This window comes from Lathyrus oleraceus, chromosome 6 (genome assembly GCF_024323335.1).
Source record: "Lathyrus oleraceus cultivar Zhongwan6 chromosome 6, CAAS_Psat_ZW6_1.0, whole genome shotgun sequence".
NCBI classification, from domain to species: Eukaryota; Viridiplantae; Streptophyta; class Magnoliopsida; order Fabales; family Fabaceae; genus Lathyrus; species Lathyrus oleraceus.
Genome location: NC_066584.1, coordinates 293,101,993 through 293,129,513, shown reverse-complemented (window position 1 = coordinate 293,129,513; position 27,521 = coordinate 293,101,993). Strand labels below are relative to the sequence as shown.

General features: G+C 38.7%; 1 protein-coding gene across 3 annotated transcripts; it reads left to right on the top strand.

Annotated features, from left to right (window-relative positions):
- Positions 1-16,863: 16,863 nt before the first annotated feature.
- LOC127095965 (damage-control phosphatase At2g17340) lies at positions 16,864-21,656 on the top strand. Of its 3 annotated transcripts, none has more exons than XM_051034605.1 (14): positions 16,864-17,026; positions 17,265-17,311; positions 17,455-17,673; positions 18,268-18,333; positions 18,564-18,630; positions 18,756-18,824; positions 19,458-19,598; positions 19,923-20,051; positions 20,161-20,247; positions 20,624-20,698; positions 20,778-20,855; positions 21,003-21,080; positions 21,186-21,248; positions 21,358-21,656. In XM_051034605.1, the coding sequence occupies exons 3-14, from the start codon at positions 17,498-17,500 to the stop codon at positions 21,430-21,432; spliced, it is 1,104 nt and encodes a 367-aa protein (XP_050890562.1). In that variant the 5' UTR covers positions 16,864-17,026; positions 17,265-17,311; positions 17,455-17,497; the 3' UTR covers positions 21,433-21,656. The 3 variants fall into 3 exon arrangements, with proteins under 3 accessions (XP_050890562.1, XP_050890561.1, XP_050890560.1); XM_051034604.1 differs by having other exon boundaries at positions 16,865-17,026; positions 17,490-17,673; XM_051034603.1 differs by lacking the exon at positions 16,864-17,026 and having other exon boundaries at positions 17,062-17,311; positions 17,490-17,673.
- Positions 21,657-27,521: the final 5,865 nt, after the last annotated feature.

Genomic DNA, 27,521 nt, shown 5'->3' with positions numbered 1-27,521 from the left:
TTTTGACAATAAATGCGAACAATGTGTGTATGCTGTGAAATGATGTAATGAATGCACTATGCGTCTGAAACGTTCTTCCAGGGGACTCTACTGGGGAAATAAATCTAGTCTTCTGGTCGGAGATATTTGTATTGATGACCCTGTCTCAGCTGGGGGTATTTGATTTCTGTCTGATGGTAGAAACATTCGACAGAGCCTGGCTGGGGATAGAAGAGATGACTAATTCGTCTAGTGATGCCAATTTCTTCTGGGGCATAACTGGTTTTTGTTGGGGAATCGAATTAGCAACGGATTCATTTGGAAGCGTGATTAGACCTTCTCCTCGATCCTGAAGTCGTGTAGTAATTGCTATTACTATTCTAGGCAGGCATTTTTGGTAAACATTGCTCATATTCAAATGCATAAATCAATTCAAATTAAATCAATGGACGTTTACGCAAACAAAACAGAAAAAGTGAAAACAAAAGCATCTTTTTTGGAGATAAAATTGTATTGATTTTGAAAGAGGGCCTATAAACAGGCAATTTGTGTACACGAAGACAGAAATCCTAGTAAGAGGAAATTGTCAGGCAACAAAGAGAAAGCTATGCAGAAAAAGTCCTATCGATTCTAATTCCACTACTGTCATTATGTCTTCAAGCATCTCATCTCCTGCTGTCGGATATAAGTGATTGGCTTGTTTGGTTCCTTTGACTTGGTTGAAGGTGACTGAGAACGGGACATAGTCATACGCTTTAATCCCTAATTTTTGCCTGGACCGCCTTTTCAGGTTTTCAGTCCACCAGGATACCCTTTTTTGCCCAAGCCGCCTTTTCAGGTTTTCGACTTGCCGGGTGTGCATTTTTATATGTTTATCCCTAATTTTTGCCCGAACCCTTTTGGTTCGCCGGGATGCCCTTACTTTTGCTTAGGTACGTCGACCTAGCGGGTCTCTTTTATGCGTAGTATTTTTTAACTATGTCTGCGTTCACGGGATGTGGGAAGTCTTCGCCATCCATCGTAGCAAGTATCATGGCTCCACCGGAGAATAACTTCTTAACTACAAATGGCCCTTCGTATGTGGGAGTCCATTTGCCCCTGGGATCACCTTGTGGTAGAATGATACGCTTGATAACTAAGTCGCCGATTTGGTACACTCGTCTCTTGACCTTTTTGTTGAATGCCTGGGTCATGCGCTTCTGATATATCTGCCCATGACAAACAACCGCGAGTCTTTTTTCATCAATCAAATTTATCTGATCGAGTCGAGTCTGAATCCATTCATCCTCATCTAAGCTTGTCTCTTTCATGATTCTTAGAGAGGGAATCTGAACTTCCACTGGTAAGACGGCTTCCATTCCGTAGACTAAAGAGAAAGGAGTTGCCCCTGTCGAAGTGCGTACTGAAGTGCGATAACCATGAAGAGCAAACGGTAACATCTCATGCCAGTCTTTGTACTTTACTGTCATCTTTTGTATGATCTTCTTGATATTCTTATTAGCAGCTTCCACGGCACCGTTCATCTTTGGCCGGTACGGAGAAGAGTTATGGTGTTTTATTTTGAACTGCGTGCAGAGTTCAGCAATCATCTTGTTGTTCAAATTAGTGCCATTATCAGTGATAACTCTTTCAGGGATGCCGTATCGACAGATGAGATTATTCTTGATGAATCGTGCCACCACATTCCTGGTAACAGAAGCAAATGAGGCTGCCTCTACCCACTTTGTAAAGTAATCAATAGCAACAAGGATGAAGCGATGTCCATTAGAAGCCGTAGGTTTGATCTCTCCGATCATATCAATGCCCCACATTGCAAAGGGCCAAGGGGCCGTCAACACGTTTAATGGAGCAGGAGGTACATGTATTTTATCCGCATAGATCTGGCACTTGTGACAAGTTCTGGCATGATGGTGGCAATCAACTTCCATGGTAGACCAATAATACCCTGATCTCAGAATCTTCTTGGCCATTGTATGTCCACTAGGGTGAGTCCCAAAAATACTGTCATGCATGTCTTCCATAATCTTTTCTGCTTCCTTTTTATCCACACAGCGAAGCAAAGTCGAATCATGATTACGTTTGTATAACACTCAATTACTCAAAAAGAATTTAGCGGAGAACTTCCTCAGGAACTTTCTGTCATTGACGGATGCCCCTTCAGGGTATTCCTGAGTTTCTAAATATCCTTTCACTTCATGGAACCAAGGTCTCTCCTCTACTCCCTCAGTATTATGACAATATGCTGGTTCTTCTAATCGTTCAATGGTTATCCTAGGAGCTTCATTGTCCCATTTGACTCTGAACATAGATGACATGGTAGCCAACGCGTCTGCCAACTGATTCTCCTCTCGTGGAATATGTTCGAATGTAATCTCTTCAAAGTATGGGATTAATGTCAACACCCGCTCTCGATAAGGGATGAGATTCGGATGTTTAGTGTCCCATTCTCCTTTGATCTGACTGATTACTAAGGCTGAGTCTCCGTATACGCTTAAAAACTTGATTCTCAGGTCTATAGCAGCTCTGAGTCCCAAAATACATGCTTCATACTCGGCCATATTGTTGGTACAGTCGAAACATAGTCTAGCAGTGAAAGGCGTATGACGACCCTTGGGAGAAATAATTACAACACCAACACCATTACCCAACGCATTAGAAGATCCATCGAAAACCATAGTCCATCGGGATCCCGGTTCGGGTCCTTCATCCGGTCCCGGTTCTTCATAATCAGTAACAAGCATGACATCCTCATCTGGGAACTCAAAATTCATAGATTGGTAATCATCCACTACTTGATGAGCCAAATGATCGGCTAACACGCTTCCTTTGATTACTTTCTGGGTAGTATACTGGATATCATACTCTGTTAAAATCATCTGCCATCTCGCTATTCTTCCGGAGAGGGCAGGTTTCTCAAATATGTATTTGATGGGATCCATCTTAGAAATCAACAAAGTGGTATGATTCAACATATACTGTCTTAGTCGGCGAGCAGCCCAGGCCAAAGCACAGCAAGTTCTCTCGAGCAGTGAGTATCTTGTTTCACAGTCGGTAAACTTTTTGCTAAGGTAGTATATGGCATGCTCTTTTCGACCAGACTCGTCATGTTGCCCCAACACACACCCCATTGAATTTTCTAACACGGTCAAATACATGATTAGAGGTATTCCTTCAACTGGTGGTATCAGGATCGGAGGTTCCTGGAGATACTTCTTGATTTTGTCAAAAGCTTCTTGACATTCGTCATTCCATATCATCTCTTGATTCTTCCTTAGTAGTTTGAAGATGGGTCTGCAGGTGGCAGTTAAATAGGAGATAAACCGGGCGATGTAATTCAAACGTCCCAAGAAACCTCAGACTTCTTTATCTGTACGGGGCACCGGCATTTCTTGGATAACTCTCACCTTAGCCGGGTCAACCTCAATTCCTTTACCATTGACAATAAATCCCAAGAGTTTACCGGATCTTACTCCAAAGGTGCATTTGTTCGGGTTCAATCTCAGCTTGTATTTCTTCAACCTCTCAAACAATTTGTACAAATGATCGAGATGTTCTTCTTCAGTATGAGATCTGGCTATCATGTCATCCACATATACTTCTATTTCATGATGAATCATATCATGGAACAAAACCACCATAGCACGCTGGTACGTTGCCCCGGCGTTCTTTAAACCGAATGGCATTACTTTGTAACAGAAAGTGCCCCATTGCGTCACAAACGTAGTTTTCTCCATGTCTTCAGGTGCCATCTTAATCTGGTTATAACCCGAGAATCCATCCATGAAGGAGAATACTTTGTGTTGAGCGGTATTGTCTACTAGAACATCAATGTGCGGGAGTGAAAAGTCATCTTTGGGACTCGCTTTATTCAGATCTCTGTAATCGACGCACATTCGCACCTTACCATCCTTCTTCGGTACCGGTACCACATTGGCAACCCATTGAGGATAAGAAGTAACAGCCAGAAAACCTGCATCAAATTGTTTCATAACCTCGGCTTTGATTTTCTCAGACATTTCAGGACGCATGCGGCGAACCTTTTGCTTAACAGGACGACAATCTTCCTTCGTTGGCAAACGATGCACTACTATATCAGTATCCAATCTTGGCATGTCTTCATAAGACCAAGCAAAAATCTCTACATAGTCATGTAACATCTGAATCAATCTTTCTTTAATACTGTTTTCCAAGCTTGCTCCTATTTTGACTTCTCTCTTGTCCACTTCAGTACCCAGGTTTACAATTTCGATTGACTCTTCATGCAGCTGTATAGTCCTTTCTTCTTGCAGTAACAGTCTGGCAAGTTCTCCAGGTACTTCACAATCTTCCTCACTTCCATCCTCGGCTTGGTAGATCGGATTTTCAAAGTCATAATGAACAATAGTAGAACTATTATCGACAGGATCCAGAGTGGGTATGGATCTGCAATTCGTTACGTGAGTGTGTGTAAGAAAACATAGCTTTTTTGGAAGATGACAGGAAAGATAAGGAGCGCAATATTTGAATGCAAAAAGTCCATTGATTTATTGAATATGAATATGCTTATGAAAATGACAAAACCCTTAACAAATTAGCTATTGTGCCCCGGGCATAGACACAATGCTTTAAGAAGTTCAATTGTAAAAATTAAAAAAAATGCAACACTAAAATAGACAATAACAATTACTCATGACTAAAGGAAATCGGGATAGTGTCTTCAGCCTTCCAATTATTGAGTCTGTCACCAATTGTTGGGAAAATCCAGCTATCCAGGTCGCAATCGCTATCAGCATCTTCTACAGCATTAACCTGATCTTTGACCATCCTTTCAGAGTTAAATCCCAGACCACACTTGTCAGACTTGTACGGTACGTTGATCAGTTGACCCCAACCAGTACGACCACCATTTTCAACCACGGCTTGAGCGTCCTTCAGAGAAATCATGGCAGGAGGAGCATGAATAACCTTGGGCACAAGGGGAGTCGGCTTAAGGACAGGACTGGGCGGAGGGACCACTTCAAATGACTGAGAAGGAGTCTCGACGAACTCGCCATCCATCTCGACGTATCTGAAGGCCTGCACACTACTGACAATATACTCTTCTTCTCCACACACAGTGACGATTTTACCCTCTATTGGATACTTCAGCTTTTGATGGAGAGATGAAGCTACGGCACTTGCCCCGTGAATCCAAGGGCGTCCCAGCAAGCAGGAATAGGCGGGACGAATGTTCATTACATGAAAGGTAGTGTTGAAGACTTGAGGTCCTATCTTGATAGGGAGAACCACTTCACCATGGACAACACTTTTCGCACCGTCATACGCACGCACCACAGTGTCACTAGGCTTCAGTTCAATGCTCTTGCAGTCAAGTTTATCGAGCACGGCTTTCGGCAGCACATTCAAAGAAGAGCCATTATCGATCAACACATGAGACAAGGTGAACCCCTTACACTCAATGGAGATATGCAGAGCTTTATTGTGATTCTTCCCTGCTGGTGTCAGGTCAGCATTGGAAAAACCTAGGCCATTGTCAACAGTCAGGTTAGCAACATAGTTCTTGAACTGATCGACAGATGTCTCCTGAGGTACATGAGCGGTCTTCAAGAATTTGATCAATGCATTGGCATGAGATTCAGAAGATAACAACAAGGATAACATCGAAATTTTAGACGGGGTATGCCCCAGCTGTTCTACCACATCAAAATCACTCTTACGGATGATTTTCAGCATTTCCTCCACTTCCTGCTTGGCAACATCTTCAGCAGTAACTTCGACCGGTGTTTTTGACTGAGAAGGGTTGACTGGTTCCTCGCCTCGAGTTTCAGGGACGGGAGGTGAGATTTCTGGAGAGAAGATCCTTCCACTTTGAGTAACTTTACTAGTCCCAACAATGTCATTAGGATTAGCAGAATTACCAACTTGCTTTACGCCATGGATGTAAACATCACCTCCATAATTCCACGGAATGGCTTTGCTGGAGGAATACGGTACTGGGCCAGGCGCAGTAATGATTAGGGGAGCCACCTTGGGCTCAGCAGTAATCTTCACAGGCGCTCTAGTAGCGGTAATCTTCACTGGAACTTTGGACCTAGCAATCACAGATATTTCTTCAGTAAGGTTTTCCACCTTAGGAACCGTTTCGAAGAGAATTGTGCGATCATCCATCAGCCGTTGAATACCATTCCTCAACTTCAAGCACTCATTGGGTCGGAGTATACAGCGATCGCAATTTTCAGCACAACCTGGAAATAAACCAGCCTGCAATAAATTCTTCTTGATGATCAGGAGAGGAGATGTTAAATCAGCTACATTAGAAATGTGAGAGTTGTCATCCACAACATTAACAGTCTTGTCATGGTTAGGCATAGGTGCAGTGATGACATTAGGAGTCTCCGGAGGCTCAAATTCAATTTCACCAGCGTCGATCATATCCTGAATCTTATTCTTCAACGACCAACAATCGTTTGTATCATGCCCGGGGCTATCGGAGTGATATGCGCACCTGGCATTGGGATTATAACGAGAAGAAGTAGTGTTGGGATTCGTAGGAGGATCTCTGAGGGTGATCAAATTTGCCTTTAGCATTCCCTGCAGTGCCTGTGCCAAGGTCATATTGATCCTGGTAAACTGCCTTCTTGGCTTGTCTTGTTTGGGCTGGAAGTTTTGAGATGGCGGTGCTGCAATCGTAACCGCTCCAATGGTATGGTCACGATTTTTCTTGTTACGACCCTTTTGACCGTACACAGCATTTAATTCATTCCTCCCCTGATAGGACCTCTTGGTGCTTGCAGAGGTAGTCGCCTGTATCTTTCCACTTCGAATGCCGCTTTCAACACGTTCACCTGTCAGTATAAGTTCAGTGAAACCTGATGAAGAACTTCCCAGTAGATGGCTGTAGAATGGGCCAGTCAGTGTGCTCATGAACATGTCCACTAATTCTCGGTCAGTCATAGGGGGTTTGACTCTGCCAACCAAATCTCTCCATTTCTGAGCATATTCTTTGAAGCTTTCTTTGGATCCCATAGTCATATTCTGCAACTGTAGCCGAGTAGGCGCTAGTTTAGAGTTATACTGGTACTGTTTATAGAAAGCTGTTGCTAAATCAGTCCAGGTGCGGATGTCAGAGCTCTCGAGCTGATAATACCATTCCAACTGTGTGCCAGACAGACTCTCTTGGAAGAAATGGATCCATAGCTTCCTATCAGTGGTATGCGGCTGAATCTTTCTCACATAAGCTCTCAGATGCATCTGAGGACAGGACGCACCATCGTACTTAGTGAAAGTGGGGATCTTGAATTTGCGAGGAATGGTCACATCGGAGACCAGACCCAAACTTTCGAAATCCAGACCGGGCGCCTTCTGACCCTTCATGGCTAGCATACGTTCTTCCAGCAACTTGTACTTATCATCTCTTGGAGAGTATTGTTCACCTTCATAATCTTCATCGTCATCCTCAGGGTTGGAGAAATCAACATTCTCCTCCTCTGAATCATTCTCCGTCTCCTCTTCTGGACCATTCGGAATTCCAAACTTGACTCCCGCAGCCTGTCTTTTAAGCCTTCTTCCCGTGTTGATGTAACTCACAGCTTTCTTGTCTTTCTTCTTTTCGAGCAAAAGAGCCTTCAATTCCTCCTGCCCTTTGGATAAGCTCAGGATCAACTCCTGGAATTGAGCATTCTGAGTCTGGAGATCTTTGACAGTTTGTTCGAGGTCCATTTTTCTGTTTGCAATGAAGACCGTGAGAACATTGATCTTTTAGAATACCTGTTATGCAATGTTATGTTATGCAATGCAATGTATGAAATGTTTTCAAGGACTTTTGGAATTTAACTTTGCGTAAACCACCCAAAAGAGGGGAACTTTTATTAATAATTTCTTTAATCAATGTTCATTACAAAAAGTAAAATACAACAAAAGCTCAAGTCTCCCAGGGACGGCTTCTTTTTGGGCGAAGATATGCATTGAGTCTTCGCTCCTCATTAAGCTGGCTGGTGAGCTCTAGTACTTTCTTCTTTTCTGCATTGAACTGAATTTCGAAAGTATCCCTTTCCTCTCTCAACTGGGTCCAGGATCTCCTCAATTCCTCAACATCGGTAGGCATATCTGGATAAGGAATGATCTGAGAAGTACCTCCTTCAACTTCTGGTTCAATAATCAGCGGTCCGACTGCAAGGTATGGCATGACAAGTTCACGAGCTCTGGCTCGTACCCATCTGAGATAAGGTTCCATAGGAATAGAGTTTTTTTGTCCTAAAGTGCTTCTTTTCACCATGCCCCAAGCTCGTACAAATCTTTGACGGAGACCTTGGGAATCATTGTCATAGTCAAACACAGTGCCCTGGATAATTATTTCATGTGGACCATCTCTTCGAGCATAACCAAACTGGCGTAGGGCTAAAGCTGGGTTATAAGTAATACCTCCTCTTATCCCCAGGAGTGGTACATTAGAGAATTCTCCACAACGGTCAATGAGGGTAACATTTCCTTCGAGATGAGGACACCAACGGATGTCTGAATGGGAGAGTGACATTATCCTTTGAGACCATTTCAGATTTTGCTCATTCTTCAAGACTGATTGAGGAAGGTGTGAAATAAACCACCTAGACAATAGAGATATGCAGCACATGAGAGTCCCTTGCTTTTTCATAGTACGAGTGTGAAGGGAATGCAGAATGTCTCCAAGCAAGGTAGGCACAGGGTTATGAGTGAGAAATATCTTAATAGCATTCATATCTACGAATTGGTCTGGGTTAGGAAATAACACCAAACCATAGATTAGTAATGCTAGAACATCCTCGAAAGCATGGACATCCATAATTTTTAGGAATTCTCGGGCCTTATTTATCAAAAATTTGGCAAGTAAACCCTTAACTCCACTTCTTGTTACCCAATTAGTTTCAATGTCGGACTTTGTCATGTGTAAAGCTGCGGCAACTTCTTCATACTTCGGAATCTTTTCTAAACCACTGAAAGGTGTCCGATCAAGAATAGGTATCCCAAGCATCCTGGAGAATTCTTCTAATGTGGGTACCAACTGATAATCTGGGAATGTGAAGCAATGATGTTTAGGATCGAAGAACTGGAATAGGACCCTCATCATATCCTCTTTGAAACCAATGGTAACCAACTTGAGGATAGAACCATGTCTCTTGATGAACTGAGCATGATCGGGAAGTTCTGACACTAAATCCTTGAGTTGAGGAGAGATTGCTACAAGATTAATCCGGATAGTCTTCCTGGGAGCCATAACCTGTTTAACAGAGCAAAGCTAAATCCCTAAGCCCTTGAAATGGTTAGTACAATGCCGTGATGTTATGATGTTATGATGCTATGATGTTATGATGTTAAGTAAATAACACGCACAAGCAAGTCACACAACAATCATTCCTAAGTTTTGAGGCTTGCATGAGTTCCATAGGTAAGTACCCTCCCCACTGAAGTTTTGTTGGTTCAACCTGTCCTAGAATAGTAACCGGGTTCTAGAAGGATCTCAAATCATTGACCTTTCTTTAAGTCCACTTCAGTGCAACACCAAGTGGTTGACCGAAGCTTCCCTAAAGTCCAATCTCAAAGAGTGTAGTATCGAGTATCAACCAACCCCAGTCGGAACCGAAATCAGTTACCTCACTACTTTCTAATGGCTAGGATGAGTCAATTAGGGTTCTAAAGGTCTGGTTAATGCTTTGATGACACCACGCGAATGCCAAATTTTTCCTCAAGTAAACATGAGGAACATCAGGACATCCAAAGTGTCACATTAACCGTAGCCATCATTTTGACCATTCCGGTATACGCCAGATAGTCGCGATGATCTATTGCTACTTACCTAAGGTACACTAGATCCGGGTGTGGGATCTTTCACTCAAGCATAACATACCCAAGCAATCCCTTAAAAGTAAATCAGACAATTTAAATAAGTGATCTTGTTTTTAAGGTAACCTCTCTTTTTAAGGATCCCCAGCAGAGTCGCCAGTTCTGTCATATGGTGAACTGACTTTATGTGTTTTGCTTTTAATCGCAATGTCGCGGATAGCAAGAGTCGCCACCGACTTTTCTTTTATCCAATAAGGACAGGTGGAAAAGAACAGGAAAAACCTTAATTAGATTTTGGGTTCGGGAGGTACATTATACAAAGGGAAGGTGTTAGCACCCTTTGTATCCATGGTTATCCATGGGCTCTTAATTGCTTGATCACTTATATTATTTTTTCTTGTCTGAAAAAGTGTTCGTGAATTGTTTAGAAAATATTTTGAAAAAGAGAATTTAACTTTGTAATGATTCTCGTATGAATGTATACAAAGTGGTTATCTCGTTTAGTTTTGAAAATGGTTTAGAAAAATATAACTCAGTAATGATTCTAGTATGAATATATACCAAGTGGTGATTTTCTAGTATTTGTGAAGTGTGAAAAGTATTTTTACATTGTGAGTAAGCAATTAAGAGTTATACCTACCCAAGGTCTTGATGGGCATTTCCTATCCTCGTGAGGGTAAAACCGTCCTTATTATTGGGAAATAAGTAGTTTTATCCTTTGGATGTAAAAGGGTCATCGTAGGATCATCAATTGGTCATTGAAGGCAACAGCTGTGAGGATACCTTAGCATTCGAAGGGACTATCATCATTTAACCGTAGGCTACACCGAAGGGTCATCGAGGGACAAAGGCAACATTCGAGGGACTATGATGATTTAACCGAAGGGTCTTTGCTAAGTGTATCCCCATATTCGTGGGACATGACCATAATACCGTAATCGTAGGGTAACAAAAGAGAGGTCCAAGATCACTTATTAAAAGGCAAAGTTTTACAATTAATTATATAGCCGTAATCAATTAGGTAATTAGGTCCACATTAACATCGATGAAATCAATACATTAAAATCAACTAGAGAATTTAGGATGAATCTCCACATTAAAATCAAGTAATTCAGAATCCATCTCCATAGGGATATCCCACACATAAGGTGGAATACCTAGCCGGCCATTTCCTCGGGAATATGTAAACCTTTACACAATTCAGCACACGGGTTAGAGCACCGAGGTAAAGTACAATTGAAAATTGCACCACAAAATAAACACAACAGTCATAAAGTCAGGCCAAATAATGCAGAATTATAATGAAGCTTGATTAGACAAACATAAGGCAGAACAGAAAAGAAACAAAACAGCCACTGTCTCGTTCGCTCCTGCTTCGCCTAGCGAAGGCTTAGCGAGTGCTCGCTACAAGCTCGCTTAGCGATGTGCTAGCGAGCGGCTGCTGGTTTTGAATTTGATGACAGCATGATCTCCGGAACCCTGAACTTTGCGGCATTGAATTACAGGAATATCATGGATAAACATTCAGGATATTCAAGCATATTTAAGTTCGCATGTGAAATCAAATTACATATCCGGAAATTTAATCATGATGTCTTATGTATGTAGAGATTATCGATTAAAAGCATAAAACATTAGAGATACGCCAACCTGTTTGCAACCGAGCTGCGAGGTTGAAGGGACTGACCACTCTTGGTATTGGATGGAATTGGGCGGCGGTAGCTTCGGAGCGGATGAGCAGCCTTTAGGGTTTCTTTACTCGGAATTCCTTAAGCTGGTCTCCAGGGTTTCTGTGCCAGGGTTTCCGTCCGTCTTCGTCTGTTTTCGTCCTCCTCTTTCCTGACTGAAGCTTGGCTATTTATAATGTTCTTGTTGTGACCTAATGGGCTCAGAATGAAGCCCAGAAATTCTGATATTCGCAAGCTTCGCTAGGCGAAGGAGTTGCTCGCCTAGCGAGCAAGCTAGTTTGGGCTTTTACTGGATCTGGTGCTTCGCTGGGGCGAGTGTCATAACGAGGGGTTCGCTAGGCGAAGGAATTGCTCGCCTAGCGAGCGAGCTAGTTTGGGCCTTTTTCTGGAGTGGGTCCGTTGTGAGCTGGCCTTTTGTTCCTTTAAGGTCAGTGCCTTGCAGAATAAGTCGGAGTGCTTCGAGAAATGTTTTATAAGATTAGTGGGCAAATTTTGGGGTATGACACATTCACTTCATTACTCATTCAAATTGTCTTGGGTCTTATACTTGTAGCGTTGGATTTCTATTCATTTCATTAGTCTAAGTTGTCGCTACCGAGGTTTCGGGAACAACCATACCGATCGTTTAAAAGGAATGCCTACTAAAAGAAAAAGGCAAACACAGAGTCGTTACCAAATTTTATTTACTCCTAAGAGGAAAGGGAAAATAGTCGATAAAACCCTTAAGAAAGTGAATGCACAAGGAAGTGCACGTATATATGGACATGGATTGGTCTTGCAACCAAGATTGAGTTCGAAATTCGATTACGCAAGGGGAAGATATTAACACCCCTCACGTCCATGATACTCCATGGGAACCAATTAAATTGTCTGCGTGCCTGAGTATTTATTTATAAAAATTTATATCTTTATTATTTATTTACAAAGTGTTAAAGAATGAGACTTTGAGTTTTTTATTATTGTGCTCGCCAAGGATTGAGGCCCTTGTGCCTACGTATCATTTATCAGGCGATGAAGAATCAGAGCTCTGTAGTTCATAGTAGAAAATGTTTGTGGGTTGGTTGATTTTACCTTTGAGAAAAAGGTTTTCAGTGTGATGCCCTAAGGCGCAAAAATGAGTTTGATGGATTGTGTTGATTTTACCTTAAAGAAGGGTTTATGAAAAGGTTATTTGTGATTAGATTGCACTAAAGTCTAGGAGCGAAGGTGAATATTCTAGACAAACAAGCCAAGCGTCTTGTGTCCAAAATAACTAGAGTAAGGGTAGGAGAGATCCATCCTTACTCATTCCCCATCACTTAAGGCCCGTGGCGCACAATACTAATAATATTTTTATCGTTTTTTGAGTTTGATTATGAAAATGCCACTTGATGTTGGATCAAGGGTTTATTGCTTTGATTTTGAAATTGCGACGTACATGAATATTTACATGGTAACCAAGAAAGAAAGTAAATGGTCTCATTGTAAGGTAGCCCAAGAGAAAGCCTTATGTGTGCAAATGTGACATAAGCTAACAAGTGGATAATAGTCTTACAATCATGTATCCCTAGGATAGTGCCATGATGCCATTCTTACAATGAAAGATTGCAAGTTATAGATGAAATCCAAGTTAAGGAAAAGTGTAAAAGGGTTAAGGAAAGGTATCCAAGCAAGGGTCCTAAATGAAATCCTATAAGTCCAACGATTGGTTACAGATGAATCTATCTTTTTTGTCTTATAATTTTATCATGTTTTTGTTGTTTTTGATTGTATGATGACAAAGAGTAAATAACAATAATAAACATGCATGAGGAGTATATACAATGATGATGATAATGGGTAATTGGAAGTAAATTTCAATCCAATATGGTTGACATAAAGTAAATCACAAGATAATAATAACAAGATTAATAATAACAATGGTTAACAATATCAAAGTTAGTAGTTAGTTAAATGTACAAGGTAAACATTTGAGGATTATCTATCCATAGGTCAAAGGACTCAAAATATGGCGCATCAAGGGATAACTTATCATTGATGAAAAGTATTGAAGATGATTTATGATCATCTAAGAATAGATTTAAAACAATGAAAGTTATACAATCCCAAGTCCATCTATCAATGATTTGACAAATAGAAGATTGTATCACTCAATAATTACAAGTTAATAGTTGATTAATGATTGATTTATATACAAGTTAAAATGGGATCACAAGTGTTAGAGGGTTAGTAGTCAATGGAAACAAAACAACTCAAATGGATTGACAAGTTCGAATCACAACAAATGGCTTAATCTATGCATCAAATGACTTGAGTATGGTTAAATAGAGGCAACCTATCAATGCCTCAAAGTTTCATGAATGATCCATTGATCATTCATTGATAGATTTGAAGCATTGGAGGTTTTATCAACCCTAAAAAATCCAAAGTCATGACCAAATAGACCTCATTAACCATCATCAATCAAGACATGAAAAATCAACAAAATAAGTCAAAATAAAATAAACCAAGGGTGAAATAAAATAAAAGGGAAAAAATAATGAAGGTATGTTCACAAAATTAGTTTGATCAGAATAAAAATAAGAGGTAAAAAAATAAAATCAAAATGAAAGAAAATAGTTTAAAAATAAGAAAAAGGGAAATAAAAGAAAGGAAAGAAAAAGAAAGTGAGGACGCTAGGGGTTGAACCCCTAACCTTGGGCTCATGGGGTCAACCCCCATCCACTTGGCCAAACACCTTGTAGTGTCAAAGAATACGCTTAGCAAATAAAATATAAAAACACAACATTAAATGAAACGCACACGTTAATGAACCAATCAGAAGTTGCCAACGAATTTATTCAAATTCAAACACGCGAAGTAACAAACTTAGTGGAATTTATAGCTTTTAGTTCTTCCCATAATAGTATCCTATTCTCCATATTAGGGATACCATAAATAGATGATAAGTACCACACATTTCCTTCATTAAACTGTACTTTAATATGCATATAATGAAACTTCATACTCTACAAGGTAACACTTATATCTTCCATTTTCCATATTATCACTATTCCTCCAGCATATCCATTAACTTTTGTAAAAAGAAAGCCACCAAAATCAAGTTTTTCAAATGTCTTCCTCAACTCCAATGGATCACACAAGGTTTCTACAACCACTAGCATGCTAGGGTTTTTCATCTTTATGTTGTTTGCAATATCTATAAAATACAGAACTAGCTGCTCCTCTATAGTTCCAAACAAAAATATTCATATTTTTACTCATCATAATTAATATTGAGCAAAAAAGAACCACTCCTGACAAAAGTAACAACTAATTGTCATATGGTGTCTCATGCACCACTTCCATAACAGAGTCACAAAAACTCAACACTTCTGGATCACTTGCTTCTCTACTTTCTTCCTCATTCAAGACATTCACCTCTTTTCCATCATCTGTGTCTCTTTTATTATCTTGAGCTTTGTCTCCCCCATTAGGTGAACATGGAACATTTAGCTCTACTTCTTCTATGTTGAGTTCAACTCTCATGTCTTCCTTCTCTGTTCTACCATTGGTCAATTGTTGACTTTTTTGTGCATGCATATTTCTCATTCTGCTTTAAGTTATGTAACTGAAACAATATTTTTCTCCATATTGATTTCCTCAAGTAATCCTGTAACATTCTAATTTGGTATCTTTTATTGTCCCACATATTCCCCTTTAAAGGTAAAGCTTTTAACTAGGGGTGGCAAAACGGGCCCAGTCCGTCAGACATGTTTGTTTTTCTTGCATATTTTTGCAAGATGAGTTAAGATCTTAGACCCGCACCCACTAATATGTCCGCCCCGCTCTGTCCCATTTTTTTTGCAAGCGCGAACATTCACATAACAATTTCATTTTTTAGGCTTAAAAGGTGCAATGCCCGCGGGCCCACCCGCTCTACATTCTTTTTTTGTGAGGCGGGACAAGATTTTAGGCTCGTACCATCAACAAAGCCCACCCTGTCTCAACCGCGTTTTTTGTGGACTTTTGTTGGGTGGGCTTAAACGGGATGATCGTGCACGTTTGTCACCCCTACTTTTAATACATGTGGCCATCCGATGCTTTTTTTTTTGTCTTTCTCGCCATTGATTGCTTAACTTCCTATCCATCTCTACTGAGATTCTGCACGTCTTTAACTTCCTATCCACCTCTACTGAGATTCTGCACGATCAACTTCAACGCATAATCGAGCGTATTTCCCCCGCTCCTACATCAAGGTATTCTTATCCACTTTGATAGTTTTGCCAACTTGATTTCCAATGATCGTTAAAACTCGAGAGTCATAATATTTTATTGGTAATCCGACCATGCACACCCACACTGGAACTTTCTCTATCGTTTCACTCGCCAGATGGAAATTGAGACTCCACTCCTTAACTGTCAAATAATGATCATAGATAAACCATGGTTTATCTATGAGCCCAACGTTATGATCATCATCATGTGAGAATATGACGAGATAATAATCATTTCCCAGATCAATGATATTAATCACCCATTTCCTCACCCACATTTGTTTTAATCATGTCACCAAAGCTTTGTATCCAATTCTTCTCCTTAGCAGCTTCACAATAATTCCTCTTCTCCATGGTTTAAATATTCTTTTCTCATCAAGTTTGGAAAGAATAAACTCCGAACACTCATATTTTTCGTTAGTGTGCTCTTCTACCGTTATACCATTCAGATCTATCATTTCATCCTCCATATCTCCATCTGCTAACTTCTGATTCTCTATCCCCACCACCATATCTTTGAAGGATTTTACTCCTACGTGTGCAGAGACTCCATTCGATTCTCCCTCATTTGATTCGTCCACTCCACCCCCCAAAATATCAATGCGGTCTTTGGATAACGAAGAATGTGGTGAAAAGCTATCTTATCCACCCTTGGTTTTCTTCGTATTGCTCGCCTTTAGATCGTGCTGCTCATTGTTACCTCTCCATTGTTCTCAGAATTTTGCCCTAGCAGAACCATTTTTTCTCACTCTTTATTGAACTTTATATTTAAGGATGAATGAATTAGTATTATTATCATCGTAATATATATATATATATATATATATATATATATATATATATATATATATATATATATATATATATATATATATATATATATTCTGAGTAACTAATGTCTCATGGACAGTCTATAAATTTCATTTTTTTTTATAGAAAAACTAATTATTTCAATTTCCAATAAATTAAATATGTATATTTAAAAAAAAAGACTTGCTATTTTAAAGTCTTAAAAGATTGGTCATGCGACACTCGTTATCATTTTTCTAATAGTTTCTTTTGTTCTACTAAAAACAATGGGCAAAAGCAAGTGGATATATTGTCTCCGGTTAATAGTTTGTCCTGTGAAATTTTAGCCACATAAAATATAAATAAATAATTGGATCTAAGATTTTAAAGGTACAGATATGAAGTGCATCAGCTCTAGTGAAAATAGCACTGTAGAGAATTTTTCCACAAAGGCAGGGAGTTGAATTTCCAGCGTGGGTGGCTTCCTAAGAACCTTAGTGAATGCTACGAAAAATAACGTTCCATAATCAAACTCCAGAGGTATGTGACAAAAATAATAATTAAATATCCTATTTTCAATATTCAACGACACTTTTAACCTAGACTTTATTTCTTAACACAACTTGATAGTAGCAACTAGCAACAGCTTCACTTCAATGATGATACTGAAACCATTTATAGTATCACCAACACCAATTAAAAGTCATAGGTTCAGCGCTTCGAATATTTTTGCATCATCTTCATTATTGTCCTTCCATTCACGTGCTGTTTCTTGCAGGGTTAATTCTCTCTCCTTCAATCAATCACCAGACTTCAAATCACAAGGTAACAGAGTTCCCTGAATTTAATTTATATAGTTATCATGGTTAAATTATATTACTTTCATAATTATACATTTTGTAGGTATGCATGCGTACTGTTTGATAAAAAGCCACACTGAAAGTAATATTCTGTTGTATTATTTGTAGCCTTTTGTTAATTGGATTCTACCTATCTATTTCAGAAGAAGTAATGGAGAGTAGTAGATTACAGCTGGTAAGATTCTCTTTGTTGATGGATGATACTGATACTCACACTTACAAACCGTGTAGCATTCCTATGAGGTTCCCTTCTGATGATCCAACTGTCCCCACTCCCACTGAGTTATCTTGGATTAATCTCTTATACGGTGGTATCCCCTCCTATAGGTATGTTCTTTCTTACTAGCTGATTGGTTGATTTTGAATGAATCGATTTTGTATAAAGTGAGTTGAATGTAAAATTATCTATTCTTGGAAACATTTATGTAAAGTGGGTTTAAGAAATTCGAGACTAAAAATCAATTTTAGAGGCTAAAGCCCCAAATTCTAGCTTCATTTTAAAATCAATTATGTAGGCAAAATCAATTTTACTCGAGAACATTCAAACATGGCGAAATCAATTTTGCTGTGTTCAAAAGTGGAACCGAACATACACTTAAAGTTTATTTCTCTCAAAACGAAATTGGTGCATCTTCATTCATAACTTATCTATCTTTATATTGGTTAAAAATAACTTTTTTGTGTATGTGGTTCACGATTCTCTTTCAGAAATTCATATCTCGAATGCCTTTTTTGGCAGCGATGACTTATAATTTGAGTCACCATAGAACCAACAAATATACCTTTTCTTACGTCTAAGGATTAAATAGGTTGATGTGAATAAATTCTGTTTTAGCGAAGTATGAATCTTATATTATTGCAAGGATTTTATTAATTCAAAGTTTCTTGTTTTTATCAATTTATAACTTTGATTTGGTATAGGAAGCATGCTGAGAATGATACCACTGTCCCTGATGCTGCAAGTAGAGCCGAACTTTTTGCTCAAAGGTTAGGTGACCACTCATTATTTCATCCTTCCCCTTTTGTTCACCATGAGAGGTTTTTTGCACTAGAGGCCTATGCTTTTACATCTTATTTATTAGCAAGATCAGCATGCTGTTTTGAAATTATTAGGAAGCATAATCTTTCTTATGGACATCAGGCGTGTACTGCCCTTATCCTATAATGTTCAATTTGTTGTTAATTGCAATATTGCATCGTCTGTTTGTTTCAAAAAGGTATGCTAAAATACTTGAAGATTTGAAGAAAGATCCGGCAAGTTATGACGACCCTGTTGATATCTCTGTATGTTTTTTACTTGATATTATATGGAAAAGAGAAAAATAATAAAAAGTAAAATGTTTGGTATATGTCTGATTTCCCCCTCTGTGTTTTTCTTCATTTCTCTTAATTCTGTGTTTTTGTTCTAGCTTCTATGCAGACTTCGCGAGGAAGTCCTTAAAGAAGTGGGATTCAGAGATATCTTCAAGAAAATCAAGGCATGTTTAAGCAATAAATCTGCTGTTCTATGTGATAAATGCTAATATATTCAGCTAAAATATGGAAGAAAAGTATGAATATCTGATTATTGGGGTTGAAGTAATTTAACATCTTGCATCAAGAATATATCAAAATTTAATTGCATACTCTTCATATTTTTGTTGCCCAAAGTTGAAGAAATTTAACACCATTACTTTTCATTGTCATTAAGAGATGGGATGGAGTATTATTCTAACTATCAATAAATCATCATGTAGTTTCGAGGATAGTTTCTGATTAAAAAAAATATTTATGTATTTCATCCTTTAGCTATGACTTTTTTTATGTTAAAATTTCAATTAAATTTTGAATAGCTTTTCATGAAAATCATTTTTGACATGTATCTTTTTGAAAATTATGTATTTTCAAGATGTTAAAATCTATAATAATGAATATTTAAGTTATTGGATGTAAAAATCACTCTTTTAATTTAGAACAAAGAGTTTGAAACAACTTTTACATTTTTTGAAGTTCTTAGAAAAATCAAATTTGAAAATACAAAGATAAACCACTTTTTTAATATATAACAAACGGGCTCTTTCCGTTTGTTATTTTGGCCATGATTTGTAATTCCTTTACATTGAATACAACAGGATGAAGAGAATGCAAAAGCCATCTCTCTATTTGAGAATGTTGTTAGTCTAAATGATGCCATTGAAGATGAAGGCAAGCGACTTGAGAATTTAGTTAGAGGAATTTTCGCAGGGAACATATTTGATCTTGGTTCTGCTGAGGTAGGTTGATTTTCTATTGTAAATTTGTTCACTTCTGGTGTAATGGTAGCTAACAATTGATTAAAGAAATGAACTTAATCGCTGTGAAATAACTCCCACAAATTGAAAATGAGGCTAGTTAGTATGAATTTAACTGAACTATATGGAGAACTGTTTTAGTACAACCATTCGCAGACAATTTGCACGGGAACTTTACATCAAAATGAGTTTATTTGCCTACTAGAAGACTGTTGTTTACTACAATCATTGCCATAGTTTGGAGGATTATATATTAAGTATTTGTAGTTGATGTGTTACTTTTTTTCTTCCCTCAATTTCTTGAAGCTTGCTGAAGTTTTCTCTAGGGATGGAATGTCGTTTTCGACTACTTGTGAAAATCTTCTCCCTCGACCTTGGATTGTTGATGACCTTGACGCTCTCAAAATGAGATGGAGCAAGAAGTCCTGGAAGAAGGCAAGTGTTGTATGGCTAAAGAAATATACAATTCTTATAAAGCCCTTTATGTCTTCTGACAATTTTTTGTCCAAGGGTAGTGTCATAATCATTTTCTTTTTCATGGCAGGTTCTCATATTTGTTGATAACTCAGGTGCAGATATTATTTTAGGTGTTTTGCCATTTGCAAGGGAGCTCCTTCGGCGTGGGAGTCAGGTTGCACACTTTAATTTATTTCTCTTTCAACTGTATTTTATGGTCTGGAAGTTTGATACCAATTGCTAAAACAATGTTATATGTTCTTTTGTTGAAGTGTCTATGTTTATAGACAGAGGCAACAACTGTCGAAACATGTAAATTATGTGGCTTTTTTTTTTCTTGGTGCAATTGTGTTTTTGCAGTGGGGTAGGGATGAGGAGGATAATGGTAGTGTTTTTATTATTGAACACAATAAATCAATATGTTGAAATACCTGGAATCCATTCTGCTTTATAAGGAGCTTCAGATTTTTAAATTAGATCCACTTAACACTTATTTATAGAAGACATGTTTCATAGTCCATTTTGTAAGTTGTTTGAATATTTTAATGCAGGTTGTTTTGGCTGCTAATGACTTACCTTCTATCAATGATGTGACTTACTCTGAGCTAATTGAAATTGTATCAAAGGTAACACAAATTAATTTCAACAAATTTTTGATATAACCAAACCTGTTTCCTTTCCTAACTCAGCCATGTTGGTTGCCAGTTAAAGGATGAAGAAGGTCGTCTCTTGGGTGTCAGCACTTCAAATCTTTTAATTGCCAACTCTGGAAATGGTTTACCTGTAAGGCTTTTATCAGAAATATTTTGTTTGTTATATTAGGAAAATTCTGGTTTCCTTTCATTTTATGGCCTATACTGTCAAATCACTGACATGTATGATGATTACATGATTGCATGCTTCTTTGTTGTTTTGTTCTATGGATTGCAGGTTATTGATCTTACAAAGGTGTCACAAGAGCTTAATTGCCTTGCCAGTGATGTAGATCTTGTTATTTTAGAAGGGATGGTATGAATTCTTATCCTCCAATGAGTCCAATATAGTTATTCACTAAACCTTGTCAGAAATTGGTGCGCATAGTGAGTTTAAAGACTGACATATTTCTTATGACAGGGTCGCGGTATAGAAACAAATCTCCATGCTCTATTTAAATGTGATTCTATCAATATTGCAATGGTAATGTTTTTTTTGTATCATTTTTGAACTTGCTTCTTAAAATATGAGAAATTGAAAAGTGTTCATGTTATTTTCTGATATTTCCTTTGTTGTAATTTTTCTCTTACAGGTGAAACATCCTCAGGTTGCAGAATATCTTGGATCACGGTTGTATGACTGTCTAATCAAATACAAGGAAGTTTAAAGCTTATACTTGAGCTGATTCTTGTCCTCCGATACCATTTGATCATACACAAACTAGTTTTGTTGACTGAGTTGAGAATTTCATGGCAGTTGAGAATTAACAATTCAATATATGCTGTCTTATGAATAAGAGGATTGGTGAAGGAAAATCAATTGTATGTGTTTGTTCGTACTTTTGATGAATTTGTTTGATTATCAAGGGATTGACAAATTGTTTTTGCTTAATTATATTTTTGGTCTCTATTTTATTATGTTAATGATCTTGACCCACATTTTTGTTTCTAAATAGTATAGGGGCTAAATTTTCACTCTATGCGAAGTGTCGCACATATTTGGACCTATCCTCATTCAATTGGATATCTTTGCGACTACCGATTAAATTGTATGTATTTACAGGCGGCTATTTTCAAATCACTTACATTTTGCCTATTGGTGGAACACTGTCGGGAGCATTTTAACAAAAATGAGCCAAATGAGTGGAAGAAAAGTAGGCAATTTCTTTTCTAGAATTTTTTATAAGAATAATCCCGTTTTTTAAAAAAATTCCCAAAAAAATTCTCATTTCAAAAAAATACCCAAACTATCTCACTTTTAGGAGGAGACGTCAATCCAATTGGCGTCTCATCTTAAAATTAGAGAGGAGACGTCAATTGGATTGGCTAGGGCACATGGTACAACCAATTCAATCGGTTCCCATGTGTATGGATTAAAGAGAGGTGCCAATTGGATTGACATCTCAGTGTATTTTGTAATTTTTTTCAAAAACGTCCACGTGATACGTAATTTCGAAATCAGACAAATTCATATTAATATAAATTCCCGTTTACACAAAAAGACTAATGTTGATGATAGAGATCACCTAAACCGACCTCCGGTCCCACATCTCCTAGCTACCCGAACCCGTGACCCTAATCCACGTTGATGATTCACCACTGGTGTTTGACCATCTGAGGGTCCAGGAACATCACTACTAACTGCAGGAGATGACCTGTTGAGATATTCAAACAAATCATCGTAGTCTTGAGTATGCATCGAAGGTGTACCGCCATAACCGAGTTCATGACCCATGCCAAAGTAGTTGGGTTGTGTTTGACTTGTTGGTGGGTGACCGGGACGGTTGAAGAGAGACATTGGTGTGAACGATGCATCAAGGAAAGGTTGGAAAGATTGCTGTGGTGTTTGGTAGAGATAGGGTTGTTGAAGGTTTCAGTTTTGTGAGGTTTGAGCTTCTTGACTATGGTAGGAGGAAGGGCAGTTGGTGTTAAATGATCGTTGAGTGTTCTGGCTAAGGCGACTTTGGTAGGGTGATGTGTAGGTGCGAAGCGATGTTGGGTCTTTGGTTGATGATCTATTTGTTGGTGGTGGTACGGGGTATGCTCTTGGTATTGTGGTTGGGTGTATGGCATGTTAGGGTTGTACGTTTGTGTGTTTGTGGAACGGAAAGTTTGACGGATATGGGGTTGTGTGTAACCGATCTGTCAATGTTGTTAGGGGTTAGATGTTGAGGCGTCTGGTGTGTAAGTTTGTTGGCGTGAGTCGTATAGGTACATATTCTCGACGATGAACTCAAAACCAACCGATCTGTACCAAGCCATATAAGTACGACTTGGTTTTTCTTCATTTGGCATCACTGCGTCAGTTAAGACATGGTCATGGCGGTGCTTCCATTTGTGACACTCAGATCTAGCGAAGCTTTGACATGGGTTGAAGTTCCATTGGTCGTTAACTTTGCGCAGATGCCATTCTCCTAGGTTTGCTGGGGGATCTAGGATGTGTTGAAGCATACCGAACTTCAATTTCACACGATCACTGTTGTGCATCTCTACAGTTGTGAATCTTATGATCGGTGTGCATGCAGTCCATACGACTGCGTCTTCTTCGTTGATTTCGTGGTCATGATCCAAATTTAGGTATGGACGCCAAATGAACTGAAATGTGAACGTATGTTAGATTATAAACTTGGTAGAAGAAATTAACAAATTATTACGAAATAATTAGGTTATTATCCATACATCTGTCGGTCGAAAGTGATCAAAGAGATTGCGATACTGGGTAATACAATGTCTAGGACATCTGTTATAACTCATACCACGAGCCGACCATCTGCACCATAAAGGTAGAAATATTAGTTAGAGATAATAATCAATAAAGTAAGTAAATATATAACATTTTAAACAACTTACTATTGTGCATACGAGAATGTGAAAGGGTTGTTGTTGACGGGCGCTAGGGACGGTAGTCTTGACCAACCCCATGCTTGGAGCAAAACCGCACATCCAGAAAAGGTAGATGTGTCTTTGTGTGAATTTTTACACAAAGAGCTATAAAGATAGGCCAGACAAGCGGATCCCCAACTGTAACTTCATATTCTATCTACATGTCTTAGTACAGGTAAATACATAACATGCATACTAGAACCACTACCTTCGGGAAATAAAAAAGAACCAATTAAAAGCATAATGTAACACCTAGTTTTTATTATTCGAGCCTCTTCCGTAGAATGCTCATCTAAATGTAAACTATTATAGTATGACTTAAGGCGTGAAATGAGTATATCTTGGCCTCTTGAGTTATCATCTAACAAATCAGTAATGAGTGATGGTGTGGAAGAAATGTTAGTCACCTGCCTATTTATATGGTGTGACATGCAAAAGTGTGGAAGCTTGGAAAAATGTGATTGCATGCGCTAGCCAAATGAATTGACGCCCATGTGCATTTTCTATATGCTAACGCCATTCAAATTGGCGCCTCCCTAGGCTCATGCATGACACATCTAGCTCTGCATGCTTGGTTACGAGGTTTGCATGCATGCAAGACATGATGTCGCCAAATGGACTGGCGCCCATGTGCAAGGATTGCAAGGAGGTGCCAATTCATTTGGAGTTAGGGCTTGGATGTGTGACACATGGCTTTCCTCTCTCTTGCATGCTGGACACATCACTTCCGTATAACTTGCATGTTTGACACGTAACTTCGGATTTGCTTGCATGTTAGACACATCACTTCGGACTTGCTTGCATGTTAGACAAATCACTTACCTATTCAAGTGTCTTACTATCAACATCCAACAATTAACACACATTCATCTGCAGTAAGAAATTAATTTTCATCTGCACTAGAAATATTACAATGTCATCTTCACCAAAATATAGTGTCAATGTTCACTGCAATGGTGAGACATATGAGTCTGAGTTATACAGGTCTTGTTTTCGAAACACCGATACCATTCGACTTACGATCAAGAGAAATGCAAATTTCTTGCATTTGAAAAAACGAATTCAATCCTGCATAGGATCTGGTATTGTGTTAAAGATCACGTATCAAAATCCATTTTTTTAGAACAATCAATGCAAGTTTTTCCCGCTAAAGGTACGGGATGATGAAGATGTTGAATACATGTTTGTTAGTCACGAACATTCTGGCTGCAACTGTATTGAGTTGTATATTACTCTTCAACCAAGTATACCATCTCAACAATCTCAAATAACTAATCAGGATGAATTTGATGAATTTGATTCACAATACTCAGACGACGTCGACCCAGAAGTAGAAGCAGAAGTCAACGTCGTTGATGAAGAAGAAGAAGAGACCGAGACACAGGTCGATGAAATGTTGAACAAAAACATTAAAGATGATGATCAACCATCTCCATTACCTCCAAGTCATATCTACAATCCGCCTCAACATATGACAAACATGGATCTGCATGATGATGAAACATCAAACAATGTTTTTTATAACCCGTATCGACGATTAGAAGGCGAGTTAAAGGTGGGAGACATGTTCTGCACTAAAGAAGAATGTGCGCGAGCTATCAAAAAATTTCACATGAATAACTCTGCTGATTTCACAGTGAAACGCACTGATTCAAGATGGTATGTCATCAAATGTCGTAACATCCTTTGTAAGTTTCGGTTGGCTACGTCTCACAAAAAGAAAAGCGACTCTTGGGAGATAACTTCAATAGACCCACCTCACAGTTGCATTGCAACTAACGTTGAACAAGATCACCGTAAATTAAGCGCTGCATTGATATGTCAAGACATTTTGCCGCTTGTTAAAAAAGACCCATCAATCAAGGTGAGTATAATTATATCTCATATCAGAACAAGATATAATTATACTCCATCTTACAAGAAAGCGTGGTTTGCGAGGACAAAGGCTGTTGAAAAGGTATTCGGCAACTGGGAGGATTCATACAAATAATTGCCACGGTTTTTACGGCCACTAAAAACATATGTGCCACGAAATATTGCAATTATGGAGACATTGTTAGCAATGACGCCAGACGGAACCTGTGTTACTGAAAATAGAATCTTTCACCGCCTCTTTTGGGCGTTTGGCCCATGCATCAAAGGTTTTACATTTTGCAAACCTATTATTCAAATTGATGGAACATGGTTATACGGCAAATACAAGGGTACTTTGCTTATGGCGGTTGCACAAGACGACAACAACAATGTCTTTCCCATTGCCTTTGCTCTGGTTGAAGGTGAAACTGCTGGTGGTTGGGGTTTCTTTCTTCGACATATCAGAACACATGTGGCTCCACAAGCCAATCTTTGTTTAATTTCTGATAGACATGCTGCCATTGAGAGTGCTTACAATAACCATGACAACGGATGACATGATCCTCCTTCTACCCATGTCTATTGCATTAGACCATTCGCACAAAACTTCATGCGTGTAATAAAAGATAAGAACCTTCGCAAGAAAGTGGTGAATGCTGGGTATGCTTTAACTCAACCGTCATTTCAATATTACCGTGATGAAATTAGACTATCTAATGAAGATGGATGAATAACATACCAGTAGAGCAATGGACAAGGGCATTTGACGGAGGCTGTCGATGGGGCCACATGACAACAAACCTTGTGGAATGCATGAACGGCGTATTCAAAGGCATTAGAAATCTGCCAATAACCGCCTTGGTAAGATCAACCTATTATAGGTTGACTTCTACCTTCGCAACCAGAGGTAAAAGATGGAGTGCAGTGTTAATGTCTGGGCAAATATTCAGTGAGTGTTGCATGAAAGTGATGAAAGAGGAGAGCATTAAAGATAGCACACACGCGGTAACAGTCTTTGACCGTCATAGGCAAAATTTCAGCTTGCAGGAAACAATTGACCACAATGAGGGGAAACCAAATTTAGCCTATGCTGTCAAACTAAACAAAAGTTGGTGCGACTGTGGAAAATTCCAGGCCTTCCGCATTCCTTGCTCCCATATCATTGCAGCATGCGCACATACTCTCCAGGACGCTTACAACCATCTATCTGATGTTTACAAGGCCATTACCGTCATGAATGTCTATAACAAAAGCTTCTCGGTGTTACCAATGGAGGAATACTGGTCTCCATATGAAGGTGACATAGTTTGACACAACGACGAGATGTGTAGAAAGAAAAAAGGACGACTAAACAGCACACATATCAGAACATAAATGGATACGACAAGTAAAATGATAAGATTATGTAGTATCTGTCGTCAACCGGGACACAATAAGAACAACTGTCCCAATCGAGGAGCATCATCTGAGTCATAATCTTTTTGTAACATTGGAATTTTGTAACCTTCAATTTTTATATATCATTAAGTTTTTGTTACAACAAGGTTCACAACAAACATCATTATAACATAAGCAAACTGAAAACAAAATATTTCTAACTGATTACAACAATCAAAGTGATGTCATCTCGTCCAAACACCATTTCCCTAGCATCCTTATCAGTTTTCATTCGCACCTAACCAAAGATACTGTCGAGTCTCTCAATACTTCTAATTTTTTTCCCTTCTGGTATTTTTCCATCTAACCAACGAACCAGCTCCCTCTTCAGTTGATCGAAAGTAGTGATGTTCCAGAAGAGCATCAACATCTGAGGTTTGTCTCTTGAATAAATCACCTTTCCATAGCGGCGACGAACACCAAACATGTTTGCAAAATGATGAAATGAGACGTGGAAAAATGATTCACACAACACCTCTACTTATAACAAAAAAATTGTACTTTGCACTGAGGCGCCAGACCAATTAGCGCCTTCTCTCAAAAGTAACACATGGACACCAATTGAATTGGCTGCACCATGTGC

What these genes read in the sequence shown, in the direction of transcription:
- LOC127095965 (XM_051034603.1), top strand. Translation starts at nt 17,143, where the DNA reads ATGATGATACTGAAACCATTTATAGTATCACCAACACCAATTAAAAGT. An exon ending in ACGACCCTGTTGATATCTCT is followed by an intron (nt 18,631 to 18,755) that starts GTATGTTTTTTA and finishes TTTTTGTTCTAG; the next exon opens with CTTCTATGCAGACTTCGCGA. An exon ending in TTGTTATTTTAGAAGGGATG is followed by an intron (nt 21,081 to 21,185) that starts GTATGAATTCTT and finishes TTCTTATGACAG; the next exon opens with GGTCGCGGTATAGAAACAAA.